The sequence below is a fragment of the Apteryx rowi genome, unplaced genomic scaffold (genome assembly GCF_003343035.1).
Source record: "Apteryx rowi isolate R43461 unplaced genomic scaffold, aptRow1 scaffold_696, whole genome shotgun sequence".
In the NCBI taxonomy this organism is placed as follows: domain Eukaryota; kingdom Metazoa; phylum Chordata; class Aves; order Apterygiformes; family Apterygidae; genus Apteryx; species Apteryx rowi.
The window spans coordinates 210,830-232,781 of NW_020450978.1; the positions used below are offsets into that span (position 1 = coordinate 210,830).

At 35.6% G+C, this 21,952-nt stretch overlaps 1 protein-coding gene across 2 annotated transcripts in view; it reads left to right on the forward strand.

The window, feature by feature from the left end:
• Positions 1-21,952, forward strand: part of LCLAT1 (lysocardiolipin acyltransferase 1) — a 127,221-nt gene that overhangs the window by 61,373 nt on the left and 43,896 nt on the right. For both annotated transcript variants that reach the window (XM_026086486.1, XM_026086485.1), the window contains 2 exons: positions 1,933-2,079; positions 11,757-11,873. In XM_026086486.1, the coding sequence (XP_025942271.1) occupies positions 1,933-2,079; positions 11,757-11,873 (264 nt within the window). The remainder of the gene's footprint in view (positions 1-1,932; positions 2,080-11,756; positions 11,874-21,952) is intronic.

Here is a 21,952-nt window from a genome sequence, read left to right on the forward strand (position 1 = left end):
AGGTCTTTTTTCCTTTGCCATCCCCATTTTTAAGAATTTGATTTCAGGTGAGGTATCTTCTAGAACAACCAAATGGAATATCTTTGGCACCATTTGGGTATGAAAAGGTGTTATATTTATACTAACAGAATGTCAAGTATGAAAGTGAAGCCCTGATTGGTTCAGTTTAAAATGTTGGGTTTGCATAGTTGAAGTATTAAAGGTATTGTAACAATAGGATGTGGTTAAATGCCAGAACAGAGCATGGTTAAATTATGTGAAATATTTTTCAGTTCCTTTAAAATCGACCTTTTAATTTTTCCTCCAAATGACTTGTTTAAATACTTATATCAGTTGACTGATAGCCTTTACTGATAAAGCTATACTGATACTTCTTGACGCTGCAGATGTGGATGCATGATATGTGCATAGATGCACATAAAAACTTTGTGATCAAAGTTTAGTTTTATTTGCGGAGAGTTTTTAACAAACACAATGTACAAATTTTAAAACATTTGCTGAGACTGCATTTTGAGTGTTTCTTTCTTAAATCATATGACTGATTTAAGTATTCAGTTATTTGGATATCTGAGACTCATTTAGGTCCAGATCACCAAAAGCATGTTAGTTATGCACGCTCCATCTGTTTGCTTGATTTAAAAATGAAAAGTATCCACCCCACAATATAGTTGACAAATCTTTAACAGTGCGATCAATGTTTCTATCCAATATAGGAGAGATTACGCAGCTTGGTTAATGTGTTATCCGGGCTGACTTACTTATGAAGTTAATATAAAAATTGGTGACATTTGTAAGTTATTTTCTAGCATGTGCTCCTTGTAACTTATTGTCAAGAACAAAACAGGAATCCCCATAAAGATGAGCTGAAGTAAAGTGCCAGAATAACATGATTTAAATCACCAGCAAAGGAAAAACAGACTTTGAGAACAATGATGAGTGATGAAGACGATGGGAAACTGTGGTGTTTTCTCGTTGATGTGGAAAATCTATCTGCAGGTTTTCTGATGCAATATGAACTAGCCAAGTACGGTGATAAGTGAATGTCGCACCTATCTCTGAGCCTAGTTTAAGAAGGGAGCATTGTGGGCATCTGGTGAAGCCAGAGCTCTGATTTTTTTTTTTTTTTGTCCTGCTGTCTGAACTAGTGGACAGAACTTCTGGTATCATATGAGATAGTATATGTAATTGTGCCAAAAAAGACAGGAATGTTCATTAAAGATTATTGTGTGTGACCCCTGAGCTGTAGACTTTAAGTATTACTGCATCAATCACATTTATTTAAATGCATTATATTGTCAGTTTGATGTTAAGCTGTAAATCTTCGCAGTTGTCCCAGAATTTGTGTATGAACAAAAGGATATACTTAAAATTTTTCTATAATCAAGTGTAAAAAACAACTTCATGAAAATTATAAGAAGTTATACATAATAAAGCCCTTGAAGCAATGCATATTTTCTGCACAACACATAGTTTCCAAGCACTTCTGAAGGCAACTATCCATATATATAATGCAGCTTTTTTTAATCCCACAGCGCATTTCTGAGATGTTTATCCATAAGGGCAGACTTGTTCCTTGAGCAAATCAGTGTTGCAGTGATTAAGGATATTATATTGAGGGCCATGGTTTTAAATACTTCAGATCATTTCATGAAAACACTGGCCCTATTCTTGCTCTCTAGAAAGCTTTACTAAATCTGGTAACTTGAATTTTGCAAAAATGTAGCCATTTCAAATTTATTTAGATTCTGCATTCTTTGCTTTGTGTCCAAAAATCCTTTTACAAAGTTACCAAACGCTCTTCAATCAGAGGTGAGGACAGTTGAGCAGTAAATAAAATGTTTTGTCCAACACAATTTATAAAACATTTTGGAGTAACAATCAGTATGTAAGTATCAGAATGAAATGTTACTAAAGGTGTATTTTTAACTTCAGGCTGGGCGATGCAGGTTGCCGCCTTTATTTTCATTCAGAGAAAATGGGAAGATGACAAGAGTCATTTTGAAAAAATGCTGGATTATTTCTGCGACATTCGTGAACCGCTACAACTCCTCATCTTTCCTGAAGGAACTGATCTCACAGGTAGGTTACACTTGTCTCCTCTTGGAATGATCAAGGGGGAATTTTTTTTCTTCGTGGAAATAGTTCAGAAAAGTCCAATGCAGCAGCAAGACTGGATTCTCATGGACAGTAGAAACTGTAGTTAATAATCAAATGTGCTGATATTTTTGAGAGGCACAAGCATAATTTCATTCAGAGGTTTAACCAGTCTTCCTGAACTAAACAGTTGTGTTTCAGAAGAATCTGATGATTGAAATAGCTTTATATTGGTCGGTGTCGTATGAGTGCCAGGTACATCGTATAGAAGGAAGTAGGTTCCAAGGCCTATAATAAATCACTTGTATGTTTCCATCTACCACATGATTGGGGTGAACAGTGCAAAATCATTTCGGAACTATGGAAGAGTGACGGAAGATAAGAGCTAATGATTTCATTATATTTCATGCTTAATGTTTTAAGGGGAGAAAATGGAGATACTCGTTCCTTAGGCCATGTAAACAGTCTGTTTCTGTCTCTTAAAGAAAAAGTAGTTTGCCCAAACTAATATCAAAGTTATTATAATACTAAATTTAGTATTGTAGTTTGGAGTTAGGAGTATAGGATTGGCTTAATTCTTAACAAATTATCTGCTTTAATACAGGTATGACATCTAGTAGCAAGCTGCTAATCAGTGTTGAAGAAGAGTCAAGTGCCAATAAAAGAAAGCATTTTATGAATGTTCTACAGTTCTGCATGCCTGCAGCATGATTTGATAAGCATCATAAAAATGATACAATTAGACTTTCACCTTTTAGATTATTTTAAAGATTTTCACTATATTTTGCTTTGCAATTTTTCTCAAATCATACTTTATTGCAGTGCCAGATCAGTAAATACTAGATACAGTATAAAAATAACTAATGTGTGCTATCTTCTCTGCTGTATTCATGATATCTGTAAAAATGGATAAGTACAGTATTCAGATGCTAGGGAGTTGTCATCACCTGATCAGCCTTCTAAAAGGAGGATAGCTTCACTGAACATTTGTGGACTGCTTTACATGACATCTCTTGTTGAATTAGTTATTTTGTATCTAAAATTAGCAAGGAGGGCAGAAATTGTTATCTCACTTAAAATTTTTTTTTTCTTTGAATTCATGAACAACTGTTCTCTGCTAGCTCAGAATTATGAGATGAAAACCTAATTTTATTAATGGAGTCAGGAGGCTCCTTCCTAGGTCACACTCACTTTCTGAACAGATGTTTCCAGCAAAAGGTTGTTACAAAAATTAGAATGTTCATCATTTATTCCATTAATTATTTACACCTTCTAAACCCTCCCAGTATTCCTCAGAGACAACAGATTTTAAAGAACTGAAGAAGTTCTGTACTGTAGTTTAAAAAAAGAAGAATCGGCCAAGAACTGAGACCACAACAGTGTGTGAACACTTGCGCTGCTTACTTCATTCCATTAGCTCCAAAAGCAGTAGGGGGGATGCTCTCAACTCAAATGCTGAATTCGTTAAGGAAGCGGTACTGAATTTGTTAAGGAAGCGGAAGGTGCCTCACCACTGTTGTAACTGGTACAAAGAACATAGCCTAAATTTAAATATATGTTGTTGATACCATCAACTAAGAAATTCATACAGGCAAGACTTCACTTAACATTAAAAATTCCTCTGATAGCATTTCTGAACACAGATTTTTGACAAATTTTTTTGAAGATATTTCTATTATTCTGATTTTCCTTCCTCATGCATGTATAACGTATTCTTTAACCTTACAGCATCAAATGGATGTCAGAACTATACTTACCATGCTGTTCTTGAAGTTGGTTTAAGCCACCATAGATTGGTGGTGTTGCTGAAAGAAACCATCTTATACTTCTTTGCCTGAGTGCTGGCACAAGAGTTTTATCTCATAAAAAATCGGATCAAGAAACTGATCTAGATTAAAGCTAGTAGTAGTAGTTGTAGTTTTAAACATGATTGCTTCCTCTAATTCATTGAGCAGTTATGCAAATGCATGTGTAGCAAAGAGAGGAAGCAGCGCAGTGGGAAGGAACCAAGGGACTGCTGGGGAAGACAACAGAGCACTGCTTCCTCAAATAGCCGTGCTGGTGTCTGACATTTCAAACTGTCCTGTGTTGAGCATTTTAACTTTAATGTCAGTACTGAATGCCACCTTGATACTACATTTGTGCATAATAAGATGTATAGAGACAAGCAGGCATGCTCCCTGTTTTTGTTTTTTTTTCTATCCAAGTAAATAGCTATCCCTATCTGATTGTCTTTATAGGAAACAGTAGCTCACACGTGTTAAAATATCAAAGGAGACAGGGCAAAACCCCTTTGCAAGCTAAACCTGATCAGGCAATAAGTTTGTAGTGTCTAATAGAACACAATAATGTAATTTGTGTAACATTTTGAAAAATAATTTTCAGAAAACTGTTATGCTGCTGACATGACTGATTGCAACCTCATGTTCTGTCTTTTAGAATAAGAAATAAATCACAGTTTTGTGCTGAATGGTCGCTCAATATCCTAGGGAACACAGAGGCAAAAATAGAGGCAAGGGATCTTGTTTTCTGACCAAATTCCAACACTGCTCATTACTTCTGATAACAAAATACTTCTGGTGCTTAAAGTTGAAAATAATACTCTACATATACTTCACTGCAAAAAAATTTGCTACAGAACCCTGTGCTACTATCATTTTTTATCCTCTCAGTGGCCACATTACAAGGATAGATAAATTTACTCCTCTTTATGAGAAATTACATAGTATTCTCAGGTATTCTAGAATGAAAGATGTCACAAATATAAAACATGGTTATATTAATACATGGGCCACTGCCTGACTTAAAGTTGGTAAAGTACTTTGCAGTGAAAGGTGCCATATAAATACATTTAAAAAGTAGTAATGTCATGAACCCTGAGCAGTGTATTTGCAGACTGTATCTATAGGGTCTGAGGTAGTAATTGTATAGGCTGGTCATCATCTCACTCTAGAATACTTTAAACTTGAAGCAAAAAGCATCAAGGTATTTTACTACAATTGCTTAAAAAGAACCTCCAGCAGATAAACATATAGCCAGCCTTTCTGAAGCTCTGAAGAAAACAAAGCAAGCATAAGTCTAATTCTTCTGAGAAACTAGAATATAATCCACCATTTTTCTTGTTCTCTTGTTTTTCTTGGTGTTCCTTAAAAGACTCTTTGTAGGAATTATTTTGAAAGCAATAACAAAAAAAAGTTGCTGTATTCCTCAGGGGCTGTTAAAGTCTCATTGCCTATAGATTTGTGTCTGCATCCCTATACACAGTCTCACTGCAGTTTCTCCTCTGCCCATGTGACATTTCTTCTCCAAATCTTTATTGCTACTGTCTGGGCAAGAGGCTACATGCTGTGCTGAGTGACCTAACAGACCAGATACCCGTGGAATCTGTGCCAGCTTTTCCCTTGATTATGATTTCTACTATTGGAAGCCCAGCCTTTACTTAGTCATTAGTTTTTATAAAACTCCTGCAGGGCTTAATTATCCTTGAATCTCTTCTCTTTGACAAACTTTGTTTGCAGGTGGCATTGGTTCAAAAGTTAAAGGGGGCAGGTAGGCAGTGTGACTGCACAGACCTTTTTTCCTTAAGGAACAGCTAAAAAACAAACAGGAAATCTTGGTAAGGTCCAGATCTTAGCAGGAGTGTTGAACCAATATAGCTATTATGCTCTATATGCAAATCTCTGATAGATGGATAAATTAGGATATTTTATTAAAGAGAGATTTCTGGAGTGCTCATTTATTCCTTCAACTGTCTGGCACCAGTATCATAGGAGAGTACTTGAGAGTACAAGCTTGCTCTTTTCAGAATTCAGATTAAACAAAAGACGGTACTTAATATTCACATTTTGGTGCACTAGTAGTAGCAAAAAAAAGTAGCTGGCAGTATATTCTCAGTCTTCATACAGGATTATTCTGCTCCAGGTTTTGATCAGGGATAGTTGTATTTAAGTTGTCATTCCAATTAAGCATTCCAATAAGATTATGAGGGAAATTCATAGTTCTTTTGAGTCCAGCCCAGCAAAGCAGATCAGCCTGGACAGTGCTGAATTTGGAAAAAGCATGCAAGTTGTTCTTTTGAGTGGAGTTAATACTGCATACATGTTTAATGGTAATACAGACTCAACTTTTCTCTTGCGTACAGGACTCGGAATTATGGTTCTAAATACTCCTCAGACTGGTGGAATGTGACTCTACTGCATTATGTTTTTGAAGGCTTTCTTCCAAGTCAAATTCTAGAGATTTTTGTTTTAATTCAAAACTAGATCACAAATTAAAAATGTAATTTAATTTTAAAAAAATGTGTGCTCACTTTATCTTCTCGTTTTCAGGGGTAAAAGCAATTTAACTTCCTAAAAACCTGTAACTCAGAAATGAAGAAAGTGCATAGTATTAGCATAATTTTTCCCTTGTGCACTGTAAGAGAAATTCTGAAATGTGGTGCTTCTAGAAAATACTGTCTTTCTGAGCTTCTCCAATAACTTAAATGGGATTAAATAAATGGGATAAATAGGATTTCCCCACACAAATTTTGAAATAGATGGGAAGGAATGTGACCAAATGATTTCCTAAAGGTGACACGGGAGCAAAAAATGGAAGAGGATATGGCTATAACTCTTCAAATTCTTGTTCTTTTGTGTAATTTGACAGTTACACTGTTGTGCTTATCACTGCCCTAAAGAATATATCCTCTGACATACAGCACGTCTTAGCTGAGCGAGGCAAAGGGAGGAGAGGCAAGTCCGAGGGAAGCCAGAGGAGAGAGAGTGCGAGGCAGTTCTTAATAGGGAAAGACTGTCCGAACTCACCCTCTGTTAATAGTTATGCGGCTACTGTTTAAGCATTTATGGTCAAGGCTCTCTAGCTGCTAGATAGATTTTCTCCCCTTCTAATAAATTATATTTAGACAGCTTATATCGTGTATATTTGTGAATGTTTGTCATTTTCTATCACAGTGTATGCTTTAAAGTACTCTACACTGAAGAAGTCATTTTGAACTGCAAGATAGTGCAGCAGTAAACATGCAGTACACAGATGACATCAGTGGGCTTTCAAATGATAATGTGTCTGTTTCTCTCAGTATATCAACATAAAGCTTAAGTGCTTGAATGCATCTTTTTTTTTTGTGCATATTTCTTTAGGAGTATCTTTCTAAAGAATCTGAAATAACTGTACATTTAATTTTGGAGTAGAACAATTTAGTGCATATAGATAAAAAAGTTACATTGTCAGATATTGTTAAACTGAACAATAAGACTAGGCAGGAATGTAAAAAAATATATAGTGACTGTAATTCTGCAAGTTTTATATTTGTCTGTATTTAGCTATTTTGATATAGTTCATGTCTGATAGTTACAGGATTTCCGTGTGAAAACCAACTTTGTTCATAATTGTGCTGTATCATATGAAGTTCTTATGGCAGCAATTTAAATTTCAGTCTAGTACCAATTCAGTGACTCTTAAAGACACACATAGCTACATTTTAACTTGAGATTGAATTCCTTTGTGTCTTGGAATGTTTCATCTGTTTTGTGAATAAAGCTAAAGGAAGGGGAAACAATTCTAGCTGTCTGAGAGGTGAAGGTAACAGGCACCCTTAGTTACACTGTACATGTTAACATTTGAAATCTTATTGGACATTTTTTTCCTTTCAAATTTGCTTTACTTTTGAAACCATATCTGATTTTTTTCCATAAAAATAGTTTATTCTGCTTATTCCTTCTCATTATAGGAGAAAATAGAACCAAGGAGTTAAAATAAAATGCATAACATACCTAGTTGGAATGATGAGCAAAAGTCAGCGTGGTAGATTTGCTTTGGCTTAATTACAGTGGAAAAAAGAAAATACTTATTTCTAGAAAGCAATGCTTAATTATCTTTTTTGGAGACAGTAAGCAAGAGGGAGCATTACCCTTAGCCAAATGATGCGAGTGGCCTTTTGGGAGTGGGGAGACCTACACTGAGTTGAGTTCCAGCGCCTGCTTCAAGAATTGCTTTATGCAGTTTACATTACAGTCAGTTGGAAGCAAAAAGCAGAACATATGTTTCCTCTTTTTAAGGAAGTGTTTTCATTATCAGGCTTACAAAGCTATCTTGCACTTTTTTTATTCTTTCACCTAAGAATATTATAGTCTTGATTGCACAGGATGATGAGACACCTACCTAAGTTTTGCAACACTGGCAGTGTAGCCTAGTCTGCCGATTAAGGCATTTTAAGAGGTGTTTGTTGTGCAAATTCCCTCAGACTGGAGAAGATAAAAAAAAAAAAAAAAAGGGTTTCTTCTTTCCTGGATCAGTTGTCTAGCCTCTAGGTTTGATGTAATATGAAACACCACATTTTCTGAGTTTGCTGAACGCAGTGCTCAACAGGAGACTTACTCTGAATTTCCACAGCAAGGCTTAGTCACAGATGTTGTTTCACGCAGGGATCCCAAGCAGCAGTAGGTACAGAGGTGCTTATGTCAGATAAGATGGCAATACATTTGTTCATAGGTAATAGCAGAATGATGTACTGTTTTCTCCAAATGCTGAGCATAGTAGGAGGAAGAGCGTTATGCTTACATTTATGTACAGTCAAAGCGTATCGTAGCCTTGCTTTCAGGATAGCATCAAAAAAAGTCAACCTTCCTGACTTCCTAGAATAAGTATAGTTTAAAGCACAAAGACCTCTGGTTTGATAGCTGTTGCTAAGGGAATAGGGAGATGATTCCTCCAGGACATGACAATGATCATTGTATTAGGTGGGAGTGTTATTCTTGTTCTCAAATCCTGTTTTACTGTGGTCACAACAGGGAGGGAACAATCTCTGTTACGTAAAATTTATGATTCAAAGGCAAGGGAGGGATGCAAACAAATGAAATACCAGGAAGGAATTGAATAGCATTGGCCAGTGTGCTAGTGTCTGTCTGTTCACACATTTTTAACAAGGCATTGTAGTAAAGGGAAATTTGGAGGATGCTTTAAAGATGTTTATAGTGAGTTCTTTGCAAGTGCAAGGAGGTACAGTAAGAGGAAGTTTGAAGATGCTTGTTTTTGAAGGCAGTGGTGAAGTGAAGGTTCCAAACCTTTTTTGTTGCATGAATTAAGTCTTTCTCAGAAAACAGAACTGCCCATTTATTCTTTGTCTCTTCTGTGGTGCGAATAGAGGTGTTTTACAAACACCAAGACATTTGTTTTCACGTTGCCCTTCTGAAATAAGATGATAGTGAGCAGGCATACAGAGAAATTGTTCTTGAGTGCACGCTTAGTGTATGCAGTTTGATATGCTTAAGGTTTAGCTTTTTTAGACTACTTAGCATTATGTAGACTTATATGGACCTCATGTCTCAGAGCTTTGATTGGCTTGATTTGCAGGATGTAAATGTTCCAACTTGAAACCCTAATTTGGATATGCAGGAAATGAAGAAAGTATTCCTCTACTTTTTGGAAGAACCAACAGATTAAATTAAAGACTGTGCAGTAAATTTATTTAAAAGCATGTTACTTGAACCACCACAGAATTTGGAAAGGAGCTCTTGAGTTGTGTACCTTCTGTAGGAAGACTCTTAGGAGTCAGTGTCATCTCTTAGAAAATAGAGTTTAAATGGTTGAGCTTAATAGTACAACAGAGTTATGTCTCAGAGGTAGAATCCAGCTTTTTAGGGTAGCATGTAATAATTACCAGACTCCTCTTTCCTTTTCTGCTAGTCCATATCTTGTTCATGACTTACTTTTCAAGTTCTGCCATAAAAGAAATAGGGGTCCTGAAGGTAAGTTTCCTTCACTGATTAAGAGTCAGCCATCTTCTGCATTCAATGAAGTTGTAGTCCAGCAGAAAAAAATAAATATTCTGGTCATGTGATTAAAGACCTACATAATGCATATGTCGAAAGAAAGGTAAATTTAAGTTATGTAAGTATTATGTATGTAACTTAATGTTACGTACATAACGTAATATGTTAAGAATGGCCAACTGCAATTTTAGTTTTTTGCAAATTCTGTAATTTTAACACCACTTTTGAAGAGGTAATATTATGAAAACATTATCAATATTATTTGTAAATGGATTTTGGAATTTTTATGTAACAATTTTGTATTCCTTTGCTGGATCATTTGCTTGACTATTTTTCAACAATTTTCCTTTTCTCCAAATAACATGGTTGGGAAAACTGTGCACTAAATTTTAAGGGTTATGGAAGACCATACTTCTATGCAGGTCACAGTTGTTTACAGTGAAAAAATACTTGGTACACTGATACGCTGTGACATTTACTAGTAGGTAAATGGTCCTTTACGAGAGAGACCCACATTTGCTGATAAACAGAGTTCATGTAGTTTAAGGAAAAAAGCGCAAGAAGGTTGCAATGGTGCAAAATAAACAATACTGATGTTGATTTGTCCACTTGTGCTATCCAATCTTTATGGGAAAAACTTAACATGATTGTAAGGGAAAGGATTTACCACTAAATAATCAATTCCATTAAATTATGAAGCAGCAATGTGTTTTTCATTAATTCATCTTTCATCCCTGTTAATTGGTTAATTGTGGACGTTTCAGTGAAGAACTCCGTGTGAAAAGAGTTATTTGTTGCTAAAGCAATGATCTTGTTCCATAGATTTATTGCTGGGATTTCCTCTTTTAAAAGCCTGTAAAATCAGTTAATAACATATTTAATAAGTTAATTGATTTTCATGTTGCCATGGGAACATTGTATGTGTCTGTTTGCATTTTGCCCTTGATGAGGTGCAGTAGTACCAACCGTGAAAGAGTAAATGTAGCCAGCAAGGTCAGCTTGCCTGTTAACTGCAGCTACTTTGGAAACATACTGCACACACTAAGGAACAAATTGTTTCCTCTCCACTTGACTTCAGAAGTTTTCATTTTAGTGTCTATGTCTTATTTCGTTAGTGGGCTCTGTTAGCAATTGGTTCTTAAAACGTTTGTTCAGTTTTCTCTAGAGAGAATTTCTTTTGCCAGACAGTTGAAATCTGTGCTTTGCTGTGTTCAGCCAAACTGCTTTCCAGATGCCGTGCATATACTCTGCAAGCGGTAGCAAGCATGTTGCTGCGCAGGGCAGCTGGTTGAAAAATTAAAACAGGATATATATGTGCAGCTGAGTTTGATGAATAAAACATGTCAAGTTCAGAATGAAGAAGTAAAATACTGTTATAATATATTTGATTACCTATTTGCCCCCATTTAATTTTCTTTCCAAAATAAGTTTTATTTGGTTAAACATTGACCTCAAGGTATTTCTATACATAATATCAAACACATTACTGCATATTGTGCCTTTTGAGTTAAAAAAAAAAAAAAACCTACTGTGCCAGTTAACACATTTTACTAGAAAATGGATATTGAGGTGTACAAAGAACTATTAACAAATGTTGATTTATAGGTTTCAGATTGCATTTGATAAATAAGAAAGATTTGCTGATTATTTTCTAAGATTACATGAGAGAGTAAAAGGGCCTTTCTTGCAGTCCCACATGTTGTTCTTCCTCATACCATAACATATCTAACCAAGAACACTCTTGTGGTCTGCTTCCATCTGAGAAGCTTTTGCACGTTGGTACTGTGTGAACTGCTGTTGTACTGTTCCTGTTGTATAATAATTAAATTTTATTCTTGGCTTGCATGCACACTGTTAGAAAATGGTGCCTCTTGTTTTCTCCTTTATCTTTAGCCAATACCAAAGCCCGCAGTAATGAATTTGCTGAAAGGAATGGACTTCGAAAATACGAGTATGTCTTGCATCCGCGAACTACTGGATTCACTTTTGTGGTGGAACGTCTAAGAGAAGGTAATGCTTCTTTGTATCTGTATATACTTTTTTCTTTTAAGATAACTAATCTCACCAAAGTGAAAGCAGATGTTCACAAAGCTGCTTGAAGCAATTTTAGAAATGTTTTATGTATCCTGATCACAAAAAAAGGTCTTGTTTGCAACCATACTTAAAATGATTTTAACATTTCTTTTGAGATTTGAGGTGATATATGAGATACAAATGTCATCAGAAGGAATGTAGGGAACAAGAAATTACATTCTTGCATATTTTTTAAATATTGTAGCTTAGCAGTCTACCTCAGGAAAATAGTGGAAAACATCCCAAGGAAGTTTAGCTTTATCATCTGTACAAGTGCTTAACCGCAGGGGGTGATTAACACCGAACACTCACAGATATGCATGTAAGACTGCCCTCTCTGAAGAGCTTATGATTTTAAGTGTAAGAGCAGAGACAAATTGCTATGGTAGACCAACAAGGGTAATGCAGAGCAGCATGAAGATGCAACAAGTCAGCTGCCTAGTCATGGCTGGCTTTTTTGGGTGATGGTGATGCTGAGAAGCTGTGTAAGGTGGGAGTTGTGGTGCTTGGGAGAGTGATGGGTAAGAGGACACACATCACTTGCTTTTTACCTTGAAATGGTCATCCATCTCTGTATTAATTTGGGGGTAGAGACTGGTCCCCTGTTAACAGGGGAACAATGTATAAAGATATGATTGCCTGTTGGGTTGAAATGCCTGTGGGCTGTTTTGACAATGGGCATTTTGATGAGATTTCTCCCAGGCTTTAGGCCATAATAGTGTAAGCATTTTAATGGTACTGATGTGGCAGTGATTCAAACACAGATGAGCAAATGTTTAGCCAGTAAAATGCAGGATAAATGAATATATAGTTGAAAAAAATAAACATGTACAGTAGATATAAAGTGACTTATTTATAGGCTAGTTCTTCTGGGAAAAGCAATACTAGAGCTTTAACATGTTAGATACTGTCTGCCAAAGGAAGACTGAGATTATTAAAAAGGATAAAAGCCTGATGGTAGTTTTTTTCCTTGCTAGAAACCTTACTTGGATTTTAGAAATAGAGCTGACTACCATTTTTCCTAATTCCTACTGTGCGGATGTACAAAAGTCCCATTAAATGCATTAATATTTTGTCCAGCTGGACAAACCTAATAAAGGATGATGTATCTAATTGACCCTATTTTATCTGAAACCTCACAGTAGACATCTTGGATTTTCATGTATTTTGCATGTTTATTACTCAGTTTGCTGTAGCAAGCAATTTATCACATATATAATTTCAAAATCTTGTTTTGCTTAAAACTTTTCAGCACTAGATTAATCTGTGCTTTAATCATATTTCTGGCCTAGAATATAAATTTTCAGTTAAAGAAATGTTTTCAATTTGAAATATTATCAACTTAAAAAAGTAGACTCGAATTTGCTTCAGAAGCGAGCTTTGTGGTTATACAGTCAATTTCTAATTATATAAAAATACTCCTCTGTTGTATTGCTGTATGAGAGATCCATGCAAATTAGGATATTGGGTTTTAAAAAGGAAAATACTTGAAACTGATTAGCTGATTGTATGTGGTACAGAGCCAGGGAAAAAACATGAGCGTTCCTAGATTTTTTTGTCCAGTCTTTCAAATACTTTAAGTCCTACTTATATTTAAGGCAGGCTTGTGTGAAGTAATGATGTCCTTTTTCACATTGTCCTTTTTCAACATTGAATGTCACTTTTTAACATTGAATTCAGTGGGTGTTTGGTACACTGATAGGTATTATAAGCCCAAAATATTAGGTCTAAATGCTATTATGTAGCACATTATGGATGAGAAGGTAGCTCAACTATTTTAAAACACTAAATTGTTATTTACTAGTTTAAGACTTAGTTTTCCATTGTTTGTAAGCTTGCCAAATACTGACCATTTATGTTGAAATAATTTGTAATGCCTGTAATTGCTTGAGTGTAAAACACTTCAGTGTATTACATATCTGCATACGTATACTTTTTCGTCTGTAAAATATAAATGTCCAGGTAGATTTTTAGATACAGATAATACAGTTGATACTTAGATTTATCATGCAGGTCAGGTTTGACTCATTATTCATATTACTAGAATGCGTTTTGTACAATTCTATTAAAATTCTATACAATTTTACACAAATGTCTGATATTAGTAGTAATAAAGGAAGCCAGGATTGTTAAGAATTGGGTGCTAATATTGGGTCCCTATTTCTGGACTATCATAATGTTACAGTAGTAACAATACTCATAAAAATACACTTGCTTCCCTTTACTGCTCGTAACTGCAAACACAAAGGAGTGTATGTGACTTTAACCTGGAGGAGGGAGTGGTAGGGACTTTAACATCGTGTTTACGTCTTTGAAAGTATTTTTGGGCATAGATGACAACCTTATTGCCCTATAGCTCTCCTGTGAATACATTTTGGCTTGTGGCTGTTTTCCGTTCCTGAGGCTGAAGTGTCTTTACTTCAGGCCTTAGTACATTATTCTGCTCCAAAAATAGGTTGATGAAGAGAGGGGGGGAAATGTCGTTAGAAGTTTAACTGCCTTTCTAATGTTGAAAAATTAATTACATTTGGCAAGAACCTTGATTAATATGCGTCACAAGCTGTAGCATGAAAGAATTACCTGTTATGACATAAAAATAACTATGAGTGACCCTTCTGAATAGGAAATGAAGAATCTGAGGAAAAAGTAATTTTCAGGAAAATGTTGCTTGTATCAGTGCATGACAATTTGTTCCTAGGGGAAGTGCTGTCTGCACACTGATGGTATAGTCCTAGAAAGTATCAGTCCTTTGCTTTCCATAAGTGGCAAAAATTTCTGGACCATATGAATAGATTTTTGCCAATGATGACTAATATGCAAATTCCTCTGGCCCTTTCTCTCTCATATATGATCAGTATTTTCATCTACTTGATTGCTTTTTCCCGTAGCTGCTGTTATGGTGGTTTCTAAGTCATTGCTGGGAGTATGGGAGCTAAGAAGAAAAATCTAGCTATCCTCCACTAGTGCTACACCAAAACCAGGCTGAGAATAAAAAATATTTATGTAGTACATCTCCTTGGCTTTTGAGTATCTGTTCTTTGTTTCATGTTGCAGCTCTTCAGCAGTGAAGGCTGTTACCCCCAAGCTAACTTTTTTAAACAGAGGTCCAGGTAAAAGCTGATTAGTTTTTCCTTTCATTGTACTCAGGTGCCAAGAGAGTGAAAATACAGTTTTAGTTGTAGAGGGTTACATTACGGTTTTCTCATTCATATCAACCTTTGATTCACCCAAAAGTAAACAGAGACTATGAACATGCTTTAGATATATAATTAATCATACACCCAATAGAAGAAGGACTGCAGTTGTTCCCATTTTTAAGCATGAGAAGGACATAAATTTGATTCAGAATTGATTTTTGGAGAAGTGTGTTCCTTTGGTTCAATAATAATTTTAAATAGAATGATTTAATATAATTTTATTGTTTGTGCATGGTAAGAGAAAATACAGTATAGACATAAGTACACAAAGAATGAAAGATCACGTTAGTTGGACGGTAAAATTACTTTGCTACCTGATATGCAGTGTAGTGTATACTCTATACTACTATGCCTGAAGATGTGGGAAGTAAGAGAGTAGCAAAAATTTCGGTAAGGACTAATGGAGATTGAAAAGTATTAAATATAGCTAGACTAAATATGGATTAACAAAATATATGCATTTTTCACCCCTGTAAAAAGTTCATCCTTCTTGGAAATGGTTATTGAATTTCTAGTCAATTGTGATATTCTCTGCAACAGATAAAGCACGTTTGTCAGATTCTTCATTAATCTTTACTGATGAATGTTACTCAGAATAGCAGTAGTCTTTTTCTCCCATCATGCTTTAAGGTTTGCTTTGGCAAACATTCTGGTCTTAGCCTGTCAAAATACTTGTGGATGAACTCAATTAATTATACATAGTCTCTCTGCTGAAGCAAACTGGGTTACTTTGATCACTTATGGGAGCCAGAGAAATTACACTGTGGAAGGCGAAATCTTTGTTGACCAGAGTGACCATTGCAAACCCATGTGCTTTATTCAGAATACTATCACTTCTGTTAGTTGGCTATTGACAGAAAGCAGAGAGAAATAAAATAGTTGATTTGCTTGTTTCCAGTTCTGGTCACTTGATCAAGTAGATCATTTGACTTGCCTCAGTTGTTATGAGTCCTGGTCTGAACTGGCACCTGTTGAAAAATAATTAGAGCTTTATGCTATATTTCTTTGGGGAACAAAATTAGAACAATGGAGAGCGTTTTTGAAAAGACAGGGTCAGGGCATGTTTTGATATGAATGAGCAATAGATAAGGAACTCTAGACATCAAAACTAAGATTGATCTTGATGTTTTTTAATTTATCATTATGTACCTCCCTTTATTCATGTCCTAAATTAATCTCGTATCCTTTTTTAAGTCTGAAACTTTGAATGGATGTCATGTATGGACATGTTTTTGGCAGAATTTGGGTTAAGGCTAATCATCTTACTTTCCAAAATGTAGGATTTTGAAAATGAGAGGAATATGCAGGGCTTTAAGTCTTTTATATAAACACGCCTTTAACGGAATTAATTAAAAACATCTCTGATTTATATAATTCTTTTGAAGATCTAGTTTGTGAGATCCTTTTCTGAAAAGTCAGGAAGTTATTCAGAAGTTGAATATAGGTTTTCAGGCCTGGCCGTATTTTATGAAGTATTTCTAAAGTGCCAAGTGACGTTGAAAGTTCACATGGCTTGAATGTTCAGTTTCAGAGAGATGGAAAATAATAATAGTTGATTTGATTCAATATTGTCTGGATTCATTGAATTACACATATTATCTTGACATAGTATCTGTAATTGTAGTAAAATAGTCTGTCAAGAGAAAATAGTTGTTTACGAATATTTCTTAAAATTGCTTCATGGCTTTTAAATACTTTCCCAGAACTAAATAAGCAGAAGTGTTAAGATACAGTTAAGATCTTAAAGCATCGTTAGAACATTATTCATACTTTGCAAACAATCTTTTCTGTCATCATTAAATTTTAATGAATCTCTTGTTGATACTTTCTCTCTATATATCCATCAACAGTCTTTGATACTTGGATATACTGGGCTATACGTTTCTATCATGAGGTTTATATTTTACTGGATTTGCAATATGATGAGGAATCAGAATTATTAGGATTAGTAGCGTAGTATTTCAACTTCAAATTTAATTCTGGTTCATAATCAAGCAACAAAAAATATTGTAAATAACAGTGCCAACTGCAGCATCCTCAAATCAAAAAAGATAAAATTTAACATGCCTCTTTTCATTCCATATCATTATTGACAGAAAGAAGCGGTGAATCTTATCTTTTTTTTCTATGACTTATTTAAAATTGGTACTTTTTTCCAGAAATAAATGTTTGTGTACACACAACCAGAAGTCAGCCACTGTTTATACCTGACTATGGTACTGCATTTCAGTACTTGCATGCAGGTATCCCGATCTGTTTCGTTGCTAGGTCAAGAAAATTGTATTTAGATGTTCAATCCAGAATATATCTCTGTGTTCAAATACTGGAATCCTGTAATGCTTACTGAGTTTTTCTGTAGATTCTGTATGCTTTTCTGGGAGCTATTGTGTTCATGTATGCATATTTATGTACTTAACTGTTAATGCCATTCATTAGAGCATGGTGCCATGTGTTTTTATAACACTTTTATATCTAAGACAATTCATAGGAAAGATTAGCAGTGGTTCCTGAGAGCTGATGCACATGCTTCTGTTCACCTTCATCAGGATGTGAAGTAATTAAACAGTTACACAGCAGGTCCTTGTAAGTAGAGTCTGGCTATGCACAACGCATACTGTAAGCTCCCATGCCCTAAAGCCCTAAATAGCTTAAGCTGTAGCTATAGCTTAAACTATAGCTTAATCCCTAAATAGCCTGTCTTTAGGAGGTGGTTCTGTCTTAAGCCATGCAATTGTCACGTGAGCAAAGATGCTCAGATTTGATGTATTTGTGTAAATGATGTTTGAAGTTGAGACTCTCAGTTTAGTAATTCATTAACATTACCTTCCATCCTGAAGCAGCCAGAGTATACCTGGCGTGGAGTAGCTTCCATGACTTTTTTCTTTCTCTGGCTTTGAAAGAGAGAGAGACATGAGGGCTGCTTTTATGAGTGGATGAAATCTTAATGAGAAATGCTACCAGGTTACTGCCAAAGGCTAGTTTTCTGGTTTAGATGATGTTTCTACTCTGTATCGTTCTGTATAGAATACCTATAGCTTACAAGATGGATGTCATTCATTCCTTCAAATGTAGCTCAAAGTAATACTAATTTCAAGGTGCATTATATTTGGTTTTGAAGGGAAAATTCATGTAGTTATAAATTCAGGTGTATAATAGATTTCTTGATTATACATGTGTGCATATGGATGAATGAAGGTACATATTAAATATACCACTTATATACACAAAGTTTGTTCCTTCTTCAAGTTAAATATTGATGGAGGCATATAGATTGTGGAAAAAGAAGTGTCTGTTGAATTATGTTCTGAGGATTTAAGGTCTCAAATTGAACCAAATAAGCAGGAGTGGAGCAGTTTTTAGGTTTGTGCCCACTTACTTTCTGTGTAACAGAGGTACAGGAAGTAAAAAGGCCCCACATCAAATCACAGTAAGGGTTAGATCTATTGTTTTAATGAAAGCTAGCCTTACTTTTTATGACTGAACACATTTCTGACTCCTAGAATAATGTTCTGGACCGATGCCAAAACTTCCACTGGTTTCTGTAAGCCCCGAATTTGCTCACTGACCTGCACTAATCTGTTAGTAGTCTCAGAATAGTTCTAACCTGCTTGTTGTGTTTTTCTCAGTTCATGTGTAAACTGAAACTAGTTTTGAAAATAGGAAAGTGTAAGTGGCCACATGAGCATTAACAATCAATTAATTTCACCTGTATGTCCATTGTATTTACAGAGATTAAGCAGCAACTCTCAACCATCATTCCTCAATGCAAGGAACTTCTTTCTCCCCCAGTTGTTTTGTTCTGTGTCTGTGTGCCTCCAAGAGTGATCTTACTGAGAAGACTGATACTTAGAAATTACAGAACTATTGTGAAAGAGCTTTGGACAATTTTTAGCAGAAAATGCAGCATTAGAGCTTTACTGTTTGCTATTATAATTGAACTGATAGTTTTATGAGAATTGGATCCTGTGCAGTAAATAGCATTGCCTTTGCAGATACAGAAATATCTGCATACAAATTGAAGCTTGCATGCCTTTTATGTCTTCTGTATTTTGGTAGAAAACTCCTAACAAATTAGTTCATAAAAATTGAAGACCTTGTTCAAAAACACATTTTTATCACTAAGCACATCCATGAAATTCAGTAATGCAGAAAATACAGTGCAGGCTGTTGGGGTTTATTACAAACATGGACCGTTTTCTCTGTTATCTGGAAGATGGGAAAGGGCAGCTTGACTTTTTCCAGAATTCTGGTAATTGTTGATGATTACCATATCTTGCAAACATCAGCCTGTGTTCAGTTTGACTTGCTTCTCAGAACGGGCACTGGTTTCCTATTGGATATTTTCTTTCCTTTGATACAAATTGAAGTTTCTTTTCCTATCTCTTCCTTCTTATATTATTAGAGTAGTATTCCTCTCTATTAGCCTCAGCTCTGTGGCAAGCGGTCCGTCATTTCAGTCATCCTGGGAAAGATTTGTTATTTTCCAAGCCATTCTCTTCTCTCTGCTCCCATCCTTTCCCTTGTTCCTCCTCCCTCACTCTTGAGACTAGAGTGCAGCATTCCATGTGAGTATTCACCGTTGATTCATATTGGACTTATTGCCTGTAGTATTTTCAATTTGGCATATTTTTGTTTTTGTCACCCGCACCTCCATGGTACTATCGGAAATATTTGGGGTTTAATGTTCTGGAGCCTATCAAGATCCACCTACTGAAGTGTAATCTTCTTACACTGTCTTATATATGAGTCGTGGCTTGTGACAAGCAGATATAGTATGTGGTGGATCATTTTCCATTTGCCTCCTCACACATTATTAATAATCACTGTGGTAACCACATAAAAAAGTTATCATTTGCCAGCAGTTAGCCCATAGTGGTATTAGGGATTTCAACTGTTTTCCCTTAACTTAAAATACACAATATCTGTGGTAACTATGTGGTAATGTTTGGCGAATGTGGGCTTTTTAATTGCTTCAACTGGAGGTGTGGAACAATGTTACCTCATCAAGTCCCATTCATGTAAGTGAAGCACTTGATTGGCTGCAGATGAGTTCAGGAAAAATGATTGTTCAATAAACAACTGGAATTAATCTCTTCAGAATTGAAAAGCTGTTCCTGCCTTTTTTGTTAATGTTATCTTCTCTTCAGGAGAGTTTAGAAAAAAAAAAAGTTACTCTGGTTGTTTGTGCTATTTGGTGGGCTGAGAACATGTGTAATGAGGTATCTCTGCTTGTCTAGGCTTGGTCAGCATCTCTCTGGATAATCATTTCAAAAGTTTGGCTATCAGATCAGACCATTTTATTTTAGTCAGTTTTTTCTTCCTGTGGTGTCCCTCACAGCTGTATAGTAAGCTTAGCACAGTGTCTTGGAATACTTTTGGTGGTCCACTGAACCTTCACAAAACAGCAAACAATCTCATTTATGTGCTTTTTCAAAACAGTCTCATGACCAAGCTGGTCATAATACTAATGTATACTGAATAGAGTAAGACTTATCAAAGGGATTCTGTTTTTTGTTTTTACATCAGAGCACTAAGCTTTTTGTTTGCTTTTAAAGACTTACGGCTGCAGGACAGATAATAGGTGAGCCTCAGGTGAAGTTCAGTTTTATTAATTACCACTCTTTCTTGTCAGCTGATGATCCATGTTTTGCAGATGATGCTGGTTGGATTAGTGGCATATTTAATTATTGCTGAAGTTGAAATTAATTCCTTTAAACACAGGAATCGGTAGCATATTGATATCTACTTATTTCACATGCATTACCAGATGCTGTAGACAGCATACTCATTTCTGAGCTCTGTTTATTAGTAAGGTAGATATTTGCTTCAAGCGGTCTTGAGTAGAGAGAAGCCTAAACATACTTTTCCAGGGCAAAATACTGCTTTAGATTTAGTTAGGAGATAATGTTTCCTGATGTATTTTATTAGAAAAATAGCAGCATCTAGAGGCTGAATAGACTAATCCCAAATCAGAGTTCCATTATGGAAGAAATTCTCAGTCATATTTGATGGATTCCCCACTCTTCTACTTTTTGCAGATGCTAGCTGTTTTCATTTCCAGCTGCATTAAAGTTGCTGCAAAAGTATTTTATGTATTTCTGATATCACTTTTCTATATGAGTAATTGCTGGCAGAGGGAGAAGGTCCATGGAGTTTCAGTTACTGAAAATGTTGGAACCCTCAAACTGTGGATATCAGCCCCCAGATCTGTAAGACAGTAATAAAACTTTCAGTCTCCTCTGCTTGCAAAATTTGCTGTTTATATATCATTAAGTCTTAAGCAGATTGTTTCTTTCATTCTTTACTGCTGTTGCTGTTTCAGCTCTTCTCCGCTTTCCCTCCTCCCCTTCCCCTGCTGTTATTTCCAGGGCATACAAAAATTAGCCCAGCATCATTCTTTTCCAAGCTGACTCAGATCCTGGAGTTTGGCAGTCATTTACAAAGCTCTACTCCAGAGATGCTGAGAGCAATGCCACATTCATAAGTCCTGGATGTTGCTATGGTACTGATACTGAAAACCGAAAAACATAGAGGGCAGAGGAGCTTGGGAAAAATTATGGTGGAATATAAACGTTTTTTAAAATAGATTTTTATCAAAACACAAACTTCAGCATAAATTCAACTCTTCACCTCATTCATCACCTTATATGTAACCTGAAATATTGCTGTCTTTGAGACTTATTTTGTCAACCTTTTCCTGAACTGTAGGATTCTGGAGGGCAGGAAATAAGGTCTTTGCTCTTAATGTTCTCACCAAACATTGGTAGATAGGGGAATGGTTTATAAGCGCATGTGCCATGCCTGTTACCTGAAGTGCTG